The 13,750-nt window shown below is 36.7% G+C and overlaps 1 protein-coding gene across 1 annotated transcript; it reads left to right on the top strand.

The window, feature by feature from the left end:
• Positions 1–1,642: 1,642 nt before the first annotated feature.
• LOC129885426 (protein CHROMATIN REMODELING 35) lies at positions 1,643–13,519 on the top strand. The gene is made up of 7 exons (XM_055959695.1): positions 1,643–1,818; positions 2,198–2,281; positions 3,990–4,567; positions 6,379–6,570; positions 10,703–10,861; positions 11,468–13,233; positions 13,307–13,519. The coding sequence occupies exons 2-7, from the start codon at positions 2,203–2,205 to the stop codon at positions 13,308–13,310; spliced, it is 2,778 nt and encodes a 925-aa protein (XP_055815670.1). The 5' UTR covers positions 1,643–1,818; positions 2,198–2,202; the 3' UTR covers positions 13,311–13,519.
• The last annotated feature ends 231 nt before the right edge of the window (positions 13,520–13,750 follow it).

Raw genomic sequence — 13,750 nt, 5'->3', positions numbered from 1 at the left:
CGCTTCATTCATTTTTCGGCCATAGAGGCCACTCCATCTCCTCCCGAATAACCTCATTCCTACTTTTGTTGCTTCTAGTATGCTCACACATCTATCTCAACTCCTTCATCTCTGCAACATGCATCTTTTGAACATGTGAGCTTTTGATTGGTCAGCACTCCACCCTATACAGCAAGAACGGTTTAACTGTCACTTGTAAAACCTACTTTTAAGTTTATGTGGTATATCATACAAGACTTCAAAGGCAAGCCTCCATTTCATCCATGCCGCCCCAGTGCGATGTTCATCGATGTCTCCACTACCCCGAATTACGAACATAAGATACTTAAAATTTTATTTCTTGAAAACAATCTGTGTGACATGCCTCATCTTTACGTCTATTTCATCCAACACTAAATTTGCACTCTGGATATTCCATTTGAGTCGCTCAACCTGAATCCTTTGAACTCTTGAGTTTGTCTTCAAACTTACAATCTAGCATTAACAATGTCACGTGCCTCATCAATCAGTACGTTTAGTTTTTTTTTTACCGTTAACTCAATTAGAAAACAATAGAGAGATTCAATAGGTAGGATTGCTCGTGGTTTGATTTGGATCAATTTTAGTTAAATCAAAAATCAAACTAAACCACATGTTATATACGCCTTTTTGGTTTGGATGTTCACGAATGGTTCGATTTCACTCCATTATTTTTGAGTTTTAAGAAATTCTTTCATTTATCTCCTACATTTAGAAAACAACTCTCCATTTTTTTCCTACTTCTATTTAGTTATTGCCCTTTTGTTGAAGATCAACAAGCAAATTTCTTGAGATCTATAAATTTTAATCAATTGAATAAAGTTGATAACAAATATAAAAAAATATATAGATAAATATTTTCATAGCTTGAATAAATGGTTTTGTATTAATGATTTTCTTCTTAGAAATGAGCTCAAATGGTAAAAAAAATTCAATGAATGAAAAGGTATACAAATTATTTAATATTATCTACAAAAATAAATACTATATATATATATAAATTGTGTATATGAATTATCATTTTTAGATCGATTTTTGTTTTAATTTACTTTTAATAAAACCAAAACAACCTGAATATTATCATTTTCTAAAGTTTAAATCAAATTAAATCCAAAAAATATTGTTTATTCATTTGATCATGTTTAATAGGTTTGCAACCAAGCTATGAACACTTCTATTAGTAGGAGCAGATGTTTGATATTTTCAAAGTTTGATTTCGATCATTTGATAATTTGTAGTTAAAAGTAATTTAGTAGTTATGTATTGAAGAAATATATTTTGACAAGATATGCTCATTTGTTGTCTAACATTTAATAAGAGAAATCACGTAAAAAAAAATTGGATCTAGATTCTATCATTATAAATTTATCGATATTAATTAATTAAGATATTTAAATCACTCGTTAATTTTAATTCATTAAAGGTGAATGTCGATATTCAATTCAATATTTTTAAAGTTGGATTTCAATAATTCAATAACAGATAATTAAAAATAAATACAAAATATCAATTATAATAATCAAACATATAACAAGTAAATTCATGTTCAATTCAATTATTTAATTCTATGATTTATGTCCGCCACTCTACCTACAAGAGAGGTGTCGTACGGAGAAAGACGTAGAACCTGCTAACCACAGTAAAAAAAGAAAAGAAAAAAGGAACAAAATAATAAAAAGAAGAAGAGAAAGCTGGGGCCTGGGTCGACGGCACCATTTTCAGCCAAGTGCCAACGCCTACTGTCGCCTGCAAATCTCAGCTAATTTTCTTCATCAGTCTACTCCACTAGTAACTCCACAGGTTTGTCCAATTTTTTTTCTTCCAATTGAAGCTTCACTCGCTAGCTAACTACTATCCGAATCAGATTCTCTTCCTGTAAAACCCCCTTTTTTTTTCTTCTCAAATTACTGACTCTCTTTCTCCAAAATCCCCATAATTTATTTTTTTCGCTTCAAATTTTATTCATCGATGCGTTCTACAAATAGTGAGTGATTTAATTATTTTTTTTTTAAAATAAAAGTTAAATTGACGGATGGGTTGTGATGGGGTTTTGATCATGCAGCCATTGGTATAGATGGGAATGTCCTGTTCGTGTTAACATTGTCATGCATGTGTGTTCTTACTTTGAAATTATTAGCGACATTGTGTTGATCTTTTGTCTTTTTTCGTCGAATTACAGTGACAATGGACTTAGCCACTGAAGGATGGCGGAACAATTTTGCTAACCCAATGGGGAAAAGGTCTCAGCCATACAGCCCCAGAGGTACATTCCCCTCTTTTTGTTCTTTCTCCGGAGACCCACACTATCAATTATGCACACATGTATAAGGGGGTCTTTCTATGTACTCACTTGTGTGGCATTAAATAAGACCTAGTTTGTCTTGCACCTTTGTTAGAAGTAAAATTAATCAGTCAATCAACCATGTCTTAGCGCCAAATTAGTTGGGCCAGCCATATGAACGATCGATATCTATTTTTCTCTATTTGGGTTTGCATTTATTTGATTATTCATCCTAATTTAGCCACTTTTACACTGGCCATCAACCCACCACAACCCTCTCCTTTATCTGGACCAAAGGCAAGATCTACGGGTATCTTACATAGATAGAGACTCCGTTAAGAGTAAATAATTTGACTTAATTTTTACATTGAGTTTGGTGGAGAAGTGTTCAAGTAATACTTCTTCCATCCCAATTTTATAACTTATTTTGACATTACATGATTAGTAGGAAAGAATTAGCAAACAAGAATTGTTCGAATAGGAGTATTTGTTATGGGTTTGTGCTATGTTGCTATAAGAGATGGATGTTTAATTCAAAATGAAAGAGTAAGAAATAGTTACCGTGCACCCCACTTAACTCTTTTTTTTTGAATAAGTAACATTTGTATTGTCAAGCAGCACATAGGTAGTGCTAAAACCTTTACAACAGATCAAAGTATACCAATATGACAAAGAGATCCTAATCCTAGTATGACCCTAATACTTCTAGGATATTTTCTGCACCTATAAGAGAGTTCTTTGTACACCAAAAACACAAAAGCAAAATACAATCTGTTTTAATATTCTGTACTGTTCTACTCCTATCTTCAAAACACCTAGCATTTCTTTCCTTCCAAATGGTCCACCATATACAGGCTGGGATGGTTCTCCAGTAGCTCCTGTTTTTAGCTCCCTTCCCAGCTTCTTCCCAACTAGATAGAGTGTCAACAATCTTGCTAGGCATCGTCCATTGTATACCTCTGAGATTGATGCAAATCTTCCATAGCTGGTCAGTAATTCTACAATGCAAAAACAAGTGTCCCACTGTCTCAGCCGCCTCACCACATAAACAACAGTGTGTAACTAAGATAATGTTCCTCTTTCTTAGATTTTCATGTGTCAAGACAACTTCTTTTGCTAACTACCATGAGAAACATTCCACCTTCAAAGGTGCTTTGGTTCTCCAGATTTGTTTCCATGGCCATAAGGAATTTTGTCCCACTGTCAAGTTCAAAAATTTGTACCCTGAACTTACTTTGTATGCCCCTTTGTTGTGCCCATTCCACCATATTCTGTCCATCCCATTTTTTAGACCTTGAAAAGCTTCAATAATTTTGAAGAACTCAATCAGTCCACCCCACTTAACTTTTGTGAGTTACCAAATATATTGAAATCATCCTTTTAAAGAGGTGGACTTCATTTTGGCACGAACCTAAAACGAATATAGTACAATACAAAAAGTAGAATAGTTAGTCCCGTTTGCGTGAAAAAATTGTAGCGAGTAATGCATTTGAATTCTGTTTATTCATGCATATCAACAACAACAAAGTTCGTGTAATCTCACAGGTGGGGTTTGGGGAGTGTAGGATGTATACCGACCTTACCCTTACCATGTCATATGTTCCACCGTACCCTTACCATGTCATATGTTCCATTGTCATCTTGTCTTCTGTTCTCGTGCCTTGTGATTAAACTTTTATTCGTGGAACAGATTTTTTCTCCAAGGGGATAAAAAAGATGAAATTTGATGAAAGTAAAAACCAGAGTAGCCCTACTGCTGCTGCCACTAGTTGGCGGGAAGAATGCGAACATGGAAAAGAAAAGGTGTCTTCAAGAGTTGCCAACCGTTCCGATACTTTTGCAGTTCCTGACTTGCTTGAAGTGTTAGATTCTGGGAAGTTTGGAAGTGTCACCAGAGAGATTGAGGACCTTATTGTGCGGCGAATGAAGTTAGTGAACTCTTGTTATGCAAGTGACCATTCACTTCCATACAAAGTTTTGGAATTGGAAAGGAACTGTGAATGGGCTTTCAAGGGAAATCAGCCTTCCCTCGCTGTGATTGACTTGGAGGACGGGCAGGAAACTAACAACATTGCTTCAGGGCCAATGATTTCTGCTTGTTTACCTTCAGCTGGGCTGCTGGTTATTATTGATTCAGATGATGAAGACACTCAGAAGGAGACTATTTCTCCATTTCAGGGGATACACTCTCAGAAAAACCCTATTTCTCCATTCCAGGAGATGCCTTTAAAGAATGCTCTTCTTGACTTCCAAGTTAAGGATTTTATGGTAAGTCATTCTAGAATGTTAAATCTTACCTGTTTGAGTTAATCTCATGATTTAATATAAATATGTGGCATCTTTAGGCTAAACAAGGAATAGGAAGTTTGAAAATACCTACATGTGTGCCCAAATATTTGAGTATTTAGACAATCTAGTGGATGACTGAGAAAGAGACTCTCTCTAATGTATTGATAGACAAATCTATCATCGTACATCTTGCATTTGATCCAAAAAGAATTCAAAATATGTCTGGAAAATCTGTGAGGGTGTGTTTGATATAGGATTGTTGGGAACTTTGTCAGACGCTCTTGACTGAGACAGCATGTTAAAGTTAAGCTGTCTTGAATTGTGTGTCGATGTTTCCTATCCCAATAAATTCAGTTGCTATTTACATTTGGTATTGAGTTTTCGTCCTACATTATAGAGGTCAAGTGAGGGTAAAGGTGCAGATACTGGCTGTGAAAGATCATTTGCTAATTACTGCTAGACTAGTCTGATGAACACCAGATCATTATGATTTCTTGCTGATGAATACTGAGGTTTGTCCCTGTTCTCTGTGATCTTGAGCTCAGGAAATTATTTCTTAAGAACTGTCACTCTTTGCCTGTACGGCTGTACACCTAGTAGCAGACTTGTCTTTTATGAAAGGTAAAATTTTATTTAGCAAACAGTACCAAGGAATTAATGGACTTGTACAAAAGATCTTGGTGCAAATGGCGTGCTCCTTCTAAGCCTTCAAGGGGTCCATGAGTTCAAGGATATCAGATATATCAGTTCAACTTTCCTTATACTCTAGCAATATAAATTCTGGATACATTTTTATGTAACATGAGAAATGCAATCACAATTCACAATCATTAACCCTTCAAAAATCCTCCTATTCCATTCTACCCATATAGCCCACAATACACAACAGAATATTATCCTATGCTCATCTAAATCTCTTCTTAGTTTCTTAGTCTTCTGTCCTATTCAGCTATAAAGCAGTTGCTCCACATTCCTAGGCATCACCCACTGGATTCCATGAAGATTAAAGAACATATACCATACTTGCCAGGCCAAATTGCAGTGAAAGATATGACTAATTGATTCAACGGTCTGTTCACACATAGCACATCCGTTGCATAAGTTAAAACCCTCTTTGTAGATGATCTTGTGTTATACAAGAGTCTAAGCTGCAGCCCACCCGAAACAGGTCACTTTGGGTGGAGCTTGCGTTTTCCAAATTAGATTCCAAGGCCAATTTCTGTGTCTAGGCTCATCTTGTTTCAATAACATCTAGTAAAAAGATTGGGCTGAAAATTTTCCATTATTTCTCCTATTCATATGATGACTTTTCCGCACAATTTTAGGGCGTGATTTATATTTTTCTATTTCCACAACACAAGTGATCCTTAGTGCTCTTCTCCCTCCCGCACCCAATACCTCCATTATTCCTTAGATAGCAGAGAGCGGGTGGAAGTTGAACTTCAAAGGGTTATCACCACAAAGTAATTGATTGTTTACTCTTCCCCTTTCGCTCCCTCGCTCCTAGAACTGCAGAATATGTGGAAAATCTGCTTTAACTTGAGATCCTTCTCCCTTTTAGAAGGGAGTATAGGACACTTTGACATGTTCAGTCAATACTGCTCTTTTCTCATCCAAACCCACTTCTCCTTCCTTTCAATAGTGGTATTACAGATTCTTGAGGCCAGTCAAAAAAAAAAATGCAACACCATCTTGTTTTATATATTGTTGTTTATGATTGATCTAAGGTTCTTGTGTCATTTCCATCCAGTCAGATTTCTTATGCTTGCTAAACTTTTTGAATAATACAGGGCAGGGATTATGCTGAAAGACAGATTTCGATAGAAGCTGTAAGCCTTGCTGGGGAAGCTAAAATAGAGAAAGATAAAGGTGTTTATGTTGGTGTAGAAGATGATGATGAGATTGATGATGGTGCCGAACAGCCTGATGAAGGTTTGACAGACATATGGAATGAGATGTCATTTGCTCTTGAATTCTCAAAGGTACATTTATTTGATGTTGTATTCAACTCCACAGTCAGAACTTTGGTAATTTTGACCATATAGCCATGAAAACTCTCTTCTTTGCTAGGTTCTTGCCACTATATATGTGAGATTAAAGTGCGTTCTGGATAGTTTCTAGCAATTTAGGACAGAATTGATAGTTCTTCGTGCAGATAATTCTAGTTTATCAATTTCGAAACCCCTTGCCAGCGAAAGCAAGGGGTTTTCCTTCTGGGTCGAGCTCGTCGTACCGGGCTTGCCTAGTGCGGGTTACCTCTCCTGTGTGGTTTGAGAGCTATTGCATAGGAGCAGGGGTTTTACTCTGTGCGCACCCAAAGGGTAACGGCTGCGGGTTTCCCTTGTCATAAAAAAAAATGTATAAAAAAATAATAATTCTAGTTTATCAGCTTCTTTTGAGTGTTTCCATTGTTTATATATGTACCATTATTCTCCCTGCTAAGCTTTTGAGCCCGAGCATGCAATTTTTATAGACATATCACTTTACCAGAAAAGCTTGTGTAGTCATTTCAACCTTCAAAGCTGTGTACTGTATACTTAAATGATCCCTCATTGTGGTAACCGTGCACTTAGGGATTTTCATTTTTTTCCCTTTGAGGGATGAAGAAGATTAAGAAATGTTTCGGTGTTAAAAGTCAAAGAGAACGGAGCTGCTGGCACTCACTATGATGATGTGATTTATGAAATGTGTGCTGGAAATACGCATTATTGTGTATAGTTGGGAATGATGAATAAGAAGAAAACTGTCTAGAACTATTCATAATAAATGAGAAATGTTTGTCTAGATGACAGTGAATGGGATAATAGTCTGCTTAATTTTTTTCAACTAATCACTAGATTGTCGGATTTTACAAGAGAAGGCCATCTAGTGGAGCGGGATTGCCTTTTTCTCAGAAAGATGAAGAGGCAAATAATTGTTCAATTAAAAGCCTTCTTATTTGAAGGTTGAATGGAAATTACTTCCTTATTCAATTAGAAGAAATTATTGATACTTATGATAGGTAGTTATCATTTGTAATTAGTTTTATATTATGCAGTAAGTTGGGCAAATCAATGATTGTCGCACAATTGACTACATAGGTTAGTTGGACTCTACTCGTAAAGGAAATTGGTGAAGTGCATAAGGAAGCCCTTAAAAGCTGGCCTATTTTATTAATTTTCCTCAAATCAATGTCGGAGCAAACTTAATGGCTGATGTTGAAATTCTTTTTTGATGAAGTAAAAGGTTTCATTGCTGGCAATAAGGAGATGCATAATAGCTACAAAAGAGTAGTAGCAAAAGTATCTAAGAAGCTCCATTACAAACATCAAACCAAGGACGAAGGTATCTGGGAGTGGGGAGTCTATAGGAGGCAAATAAACCCAACCATCAGATACGTAAGACATTTAGCTTTTAAGGATTGGTAGGTAATTGATATCCCATCAAAGCATCTTCTGTTTCTCTTATTCCATATACTCCAAAAATTAGTTGTTGGTATCATCTTCCATATTATTTTGATGGGGCTATCAACTTTCCCGTTGCTCCAACTTTCAAATGCATCCTTGATGTTTTGTGGCATGACCCTTCCTAGCCCAAAAAGTGATATAAATATGCTCTATATATCTGATGCCACAGGGCATTGAAGAAAAAAGGTGACTGTGTTTCTGCCTCCCTCAGGAACATATAGCATCTGTTAGCAATTTGAAATTTCTTCCTATCTAGGTTATCTTGTGTCAAACATGCTTCATGCAGGGCAGTCCAGCTGAAGCAACTTATCTTGGGGGGTAATTTGATCTTCCAAATAAACTTCCGTGGTCAACTCTTTGTAATTGTATTCTGTGGACCGAGTAGTTTGTAGCTGCCTTCGCTGAGAAATCTTTTTTTTTAATCTGCAACTCCCCATTTGAACTGATGCTGAACTTCCTATAGAGTAAAAGATGCCTGCTTTCTATTTTGTTTGGTTAGAGAATACCTATCAAGAGAAGTTTGTGAAAACATTAGTGGAAAGAAATGGTAAAATCTAGCATATCAAAGACTTGGTGGATAGAGTTACCCGAAACTTGTGCTGATGGGAGGTAGAAGGCACCCCCTGGAATTAGTCGAAGTGCGCGCAAGCTGGCCCAGACACCATAGTTATAAAGAAAAATGAAAAACATGCTTTGGGCCAAACATGTAAAGCATTATTCTATGAGTTGTTTTGAATTTCTTTTTTTTTCTTTTTCAAATTGCTTCAATGAAGCATTAATTTGGACCAGAGCATCTAAAGCATTATTCTATGAATTGTACTGAGTATTTTTTTTGTCAAATTGCTTCGGTGTTGGCATTTAGATTGTTGGACATTAGCTTCTTGGAATCCTTGTGCAAGGCACTCGAATTGTGAAGGGTAAACCGTTTATGGCCATGGACTGTCACTTATTACAGAAGAAGGGTAAACAGAGTGTGGGAGTTCCAAAAAAGGGGGGGGGGGAGGTTGGGTGTAGAGGAGTTTTGGTCAAAGAGTCGGTAATTGTGAAGGAGAAAGCTTCATTACCTCCTCCCGGAGCGATGATGAGATGATGCAACATCAATTGAAGAGCTGTAGAATTAAGAATTACAAAACTTTCTTTATGAAAATTGAATTATGTACTCTCTAGATGCTAGTTTATATGACTAACATGTCCTTTTTAGTCCGTTCTGAGAAGAATAATTGTTTTCTAAATTTGAAAACAATTTAACATACACTTCTCACTTTATCCTTAATGACACGCTTTTAATACCAAAAAATTCAAAAGTCTTTCTTTCTTTCTTAAACTCCGCGTTCTTTCAAACTCTGTCGTATAAATTGAAACGGAGGGAGTATATGATATAAGATGATTTTATAAGCTTCTGCCATCCTTCCAGGATGTAGAGGAATGCAATACCTTTTGTAAATCTTACTTCGTAAATACCACTACTTTCTTTGTGCGCTTACCTTTTGAGAAAGTATTTTTCCACGGCTTGAACCAGTTACCTCTTGATCATGAGGAGAGAACTCTTACCGTTGCAGTTTGCACCAATGCTATCTTCAAAACAAATTCATATAGAAAAGAAACAAAAAGATGCACAAAATAAGCCAGGGTTGATAAAGGTGAGCATTTCTTGAGTCTGGCATGCAAGCAGCAGGAAATTGACTTTGCAGCCATGTACGATACAGGGATGGACTCCTGTATGGCCTGATGTTGACATTGTCTTAAGGAAAAAGAAGCAACAGATGCACTGAGGATGCCTCTTTCAGTGTTTACCATGTTTTTTTGAGAATGTAAAAGAGACCAAACAGACAGCCTGCTACTCTTTCCTTCCTAACAACTCCAAAAAATTCATGTACTGATCTAGACTAACAGACTGATTTTACACCAGAAGTACAGATTATGCAAACAATTATTCTTAGCTCTAGATATGTGAATTCCTTGCCCTTCAAAATAAGTCTTGTTCCTCTCCAGCCATAAAGTCCAGAAGATGAAAAGTGGGATGGTTTTCCATATCTGCTTCAGCCCTCTGAAGTTGCCAGCTTTCTAATAAGCCCCTTACATCATTAGGAAATAATACCCATGAATGTTTAGAAATGCCACAACCAGTGTTTACTATGAATTACAACTTTGTATTCTTAGACATTTATCATTGTTATTCATACGCTTTAGTTAGTTTCTTTTGCCTTTTCCATAATGTATTTCATGAAGTGAATTCTTTCCATTTTGCTTCTTGTTAGCCTTTTTGCCAAATTGTCCATGATTATATGCATATAGTCATAAAAGTAAAATATGAAAAGAAATGACAAAGCTTGAACGGAGATCGTATTAGCACTGTACATCTGTATGCACTTCTAAAATCATATTAGACTATATTACTTGCAGTGCCTTTCTGGCAGCATATTTAAGAAACATTTGTTGTATCGGTATTTATCTATCTACAAAATCACCTTACGGTTGATTTTTTAAACCACAGGTCTTTGTTTGTACATTTGACCACATCAAACCACAGTTGCAATTTAAAGAAAGTATTTCTTCTAATGTTAAGAGTCAATTGTTTACCTTTTTGTATATCTAAATTGATTCTTTCCTGCCTATCAGATATTTTATATTAATATTAATATTTGAACTCTGTTGCATGTAAAAATAGGATGTTGCTGCTGAACCTTCACCAGATGAGCATACAGTTGAAGAGGAGGACGAGTGTGATCATTCCTTCATCTTGAAAGATGATATTGGTTATGTGTGTCGTATATGTGGAGTCATTAAGAGAAGCATTGAAACCATCATAGAATTTCAGTATTCGAAGGTCCGGCTGTCAATCCTAGATCATCTTTTGCTTTGGATCTTGTTCTTTACACCTTTTAAAAGCATGGAAAAAAATTAGTGCATTGATCATGATTATTCTGTGCTAACTGTTTGGTTGCTAAATCATCTGAACTGCTTTTGACCTTGATATTATGTTGTGTAACATCTGTCATTTGGTGTCACCCTAATTTATTGCTGTCTTCGATGAGTTGTTTATGTGACTTAGGAATAAATGTTGGGCAAGAACTGAAAGAAACTACTGTGTCCAAGGAGTGCACATTTTTTTGGTATTTCATTCACTAGAAAATGGATTTTTTTTGTATTTTTAGATAACTACAACATCAGAAGGAAATAAATGATGATTTTGTTGCTAAAAGTAGAAATTGTATGGCTTCTTTCACAAGTGATATGTGTGTTGAACAAGAATTTTCTAGGAGGTGGTTAACTTATCAAAAGCTTTGATTAGCTCATTGTTATGAACCTGTCTTAACAAGTCTTGAGGTAGCATTTTGGGCAGGTTTAATATAAATCATTGACTTAATTAGATGTCTTTTAGTCTTAAGTATCTGGAATTATTTTCAAGGACAGTTTTGATTTTTATTAACAGGCTGCCAGGAGTACAAGAACATATCACTATGAAGGTCGGTCAGTAAAGGATATAGGGCCTACTGAACTCCTTCCTGATGGCATCATTTCATCTGTTGACTTTGATATGACTGAAATTTGTGTTCATCCAAGACATAGGAAACAGATGAAATCTCACCAAGTTGAGGGATTTAATTTTCTTGTTAGCAACTTGTTGAGAGATAAAGGAGGCTGTATCATGGCTCACGCCCCTGGATCAGGCAAGACTTTCATGATAATCAGCTTCCTACAAAGCTTTATGGCTAATAATGATAGAGCTAGGCCTTTAGTTGTGTTACCTAGAGGAATCTTGGGTACATGGAAGAAAGAGTTCTTGAGGTGGCAAGTGGATGAAATTCCCCTCTATGACTTCTACTCGGTAAAAGCAGATAATAGATCTCAACAATTGGAAGTTCTGAAGCAATGGTCACAGGAAAGAAGTGTTCTGTTTCTAGGCTATAAGCAGTTCTCAACAATTGTGTGTGACAATGTTGGTAGTACGACTGCAGCTGCTTGTCAGGAGATTCTGCTGAAGTGCCCGTCAATTCTCATTCTTGATGAAGGGCACACTCCGCGCAACCAAGACACTGATGTTTTGACTTCACTTGAGAAGGTCCAGACACGACTGAAGGTGGTGCTTTCTGGCACATTATACCAAAATCATGTTAAAGAGGTCTTTAACATTCTGAACCTTGTGCGTCCAAAATTCCTCAAGCTGGAAACATCCAGAAGCATTAAAAGGACAATCCTAAGCAAAGTGGCCAGCTCAAATAGAAGGAACCTCCTGAAGAAAAGTAATGACAATGATTTTTATGAGCTGGTGGAGCATACACTGTTAAAGGATGACAATTTCTCAAGGAAAAGTGCTGTCATACTAGGTCTGCGGAAAATGACCGAAAAAGTGCTTCATTATTACAAGGGAGATTTCCTCGAAGAACTTCCAGGATTGGTGGATTACACTGTCCTTCTAAAGCTCCATCCTAAGCAGAAAAGTGAAGTTGCAGAGCTGAAGAAACTGGGAAGAAAGTTCAAAATCAGTTCTGAAGGAAGTGCACTGTATGTGCACCCACAATTGAAGAGCCTTTCAAGAAACTGCTCTGTTAAAGATAGAGTTGATGAAGAGAAGATTGATACGCTATTAGAGAATTTGGAACTGAGGGAAGGAGTGAAGGCCAAATTCTACCTGAATCTGTTGCAACTGTGTGAATCAAAAGGTGAAAAAATGCTAGTGTTTAGCCAATACCTCTTACCTTTGAAATTCTTGGAGAGGTTGACTGTTAAGACTAAGGGTTACAGTTTGGGAAAGGAATTATTTATGATCACTGGTGATACAGACGCGGACGTCAGGGAGTCTTCAATGGAGAGATTTAACACTTCACCGGATGCTCGTGTTTTCTTTGGTTCAATTAAGGCATGTGGTGAAGGAATATCACTTGTCGGGGCATCACGGATTATCATAGTGGATGTGCATCTCAATCCATCAGTAACCCGTCAAGCAATAGGACGTGCATTCCGACCAGGCCAGGAGAGGAAAGTATACACTTACAGATTGGTGGCCTCAGATTCACCTGAGGAGGAAGATCATGCAACTTGTTTTAAAAAGGAGTCTATTGCAAAGTTATGGTTTGAGTGGAGTGAGAATTATGCTCAGCCTGATTTTGAGATGGAGACTGTCGATATCAACAACTGTGAAGATTTGTTCTTGGAATCATCACGTCTTAATGAAGATTTGGTGGCTCTGTACAAAAGGTCAGTGAGAACTACTTTGAAAACTTATTATGGTATTTTGACTAGTATTTCTGATTTCTTTCTTCATTTTCAGGTAGATAGCAGCTCCTCAAGTGCAGATGTGGTCGTCTAACAAATGGTGGATCCACTATGCCAATGAAAGATTTTGAGTTCTGACAGGGAAATGCTGTGTTATTATTTGCAGACTGCATGTTAACTATCTGACAATTAGTTTTGTTCAAATTATGTCAAGTTCAGACTGATTGTAAATATTTTTCCCTGTCCAGGAATTCTTGTTTTGACCAAATCTCTTCATTGTGCCTCCTCTTTAGCGTTATTCTGTAAAAGATGTTAGAGATAGAGATCTGAAAGGAAATTAGTAGAGCTACAGCTCCAGCGAGGTTCCTTTGCTATTGCTCCCCCCTCTCGTTGTTATTGTTTTTGCGACTTGAAGGACTCATTCGAATTATGTGGTCTATTAAGCTTGATCAACAGGCGAGAGATCTACCACCATGAAATCTTATCCTAACCCTCTTGG

The sequence above is a fragment of the Solanum dulcamara genome, chromosome 4, assembly GCF_947179165.1.
Source record: "Solanum dulcamara chromosome 4, daSolDulc1.2, whole genome shotgun sequence".
NCBI lineage: Eukaryota > Viridiplantae > Streptophyta > Magnoliopsida > Solanales > Solanaceae > Solanum > Solanum dulcamara.
This window is presented reverse-complemented; position numbering and strand designations above follow the sequence as displayed.

Excerpts from the sequence above, each read along its gene's own strand:
- LOC129885426 (XM_055959695.1), top strand. The coding sequence starts at position 2,203 with ATGGACTTAGCCACTGAAGGATGGCGGAACAATTTTGCTAACCCAATG. Across the intron at positions 4,568-6,378 it reads TCCAAGTTAAGGATTTTATG|GGCAGGGATTATGCTGAAAG; the intron begins GTAAGTCATTCT and ends TGAATAATACAG. Across the intron at positions 6,571-10,702 it reads TTGCTCTTGAATTCTCAAAG|GATGTTGCTGCTGAACCTTC; the intron begins GTACATTTATTT and ends ATGTAAAAATAG.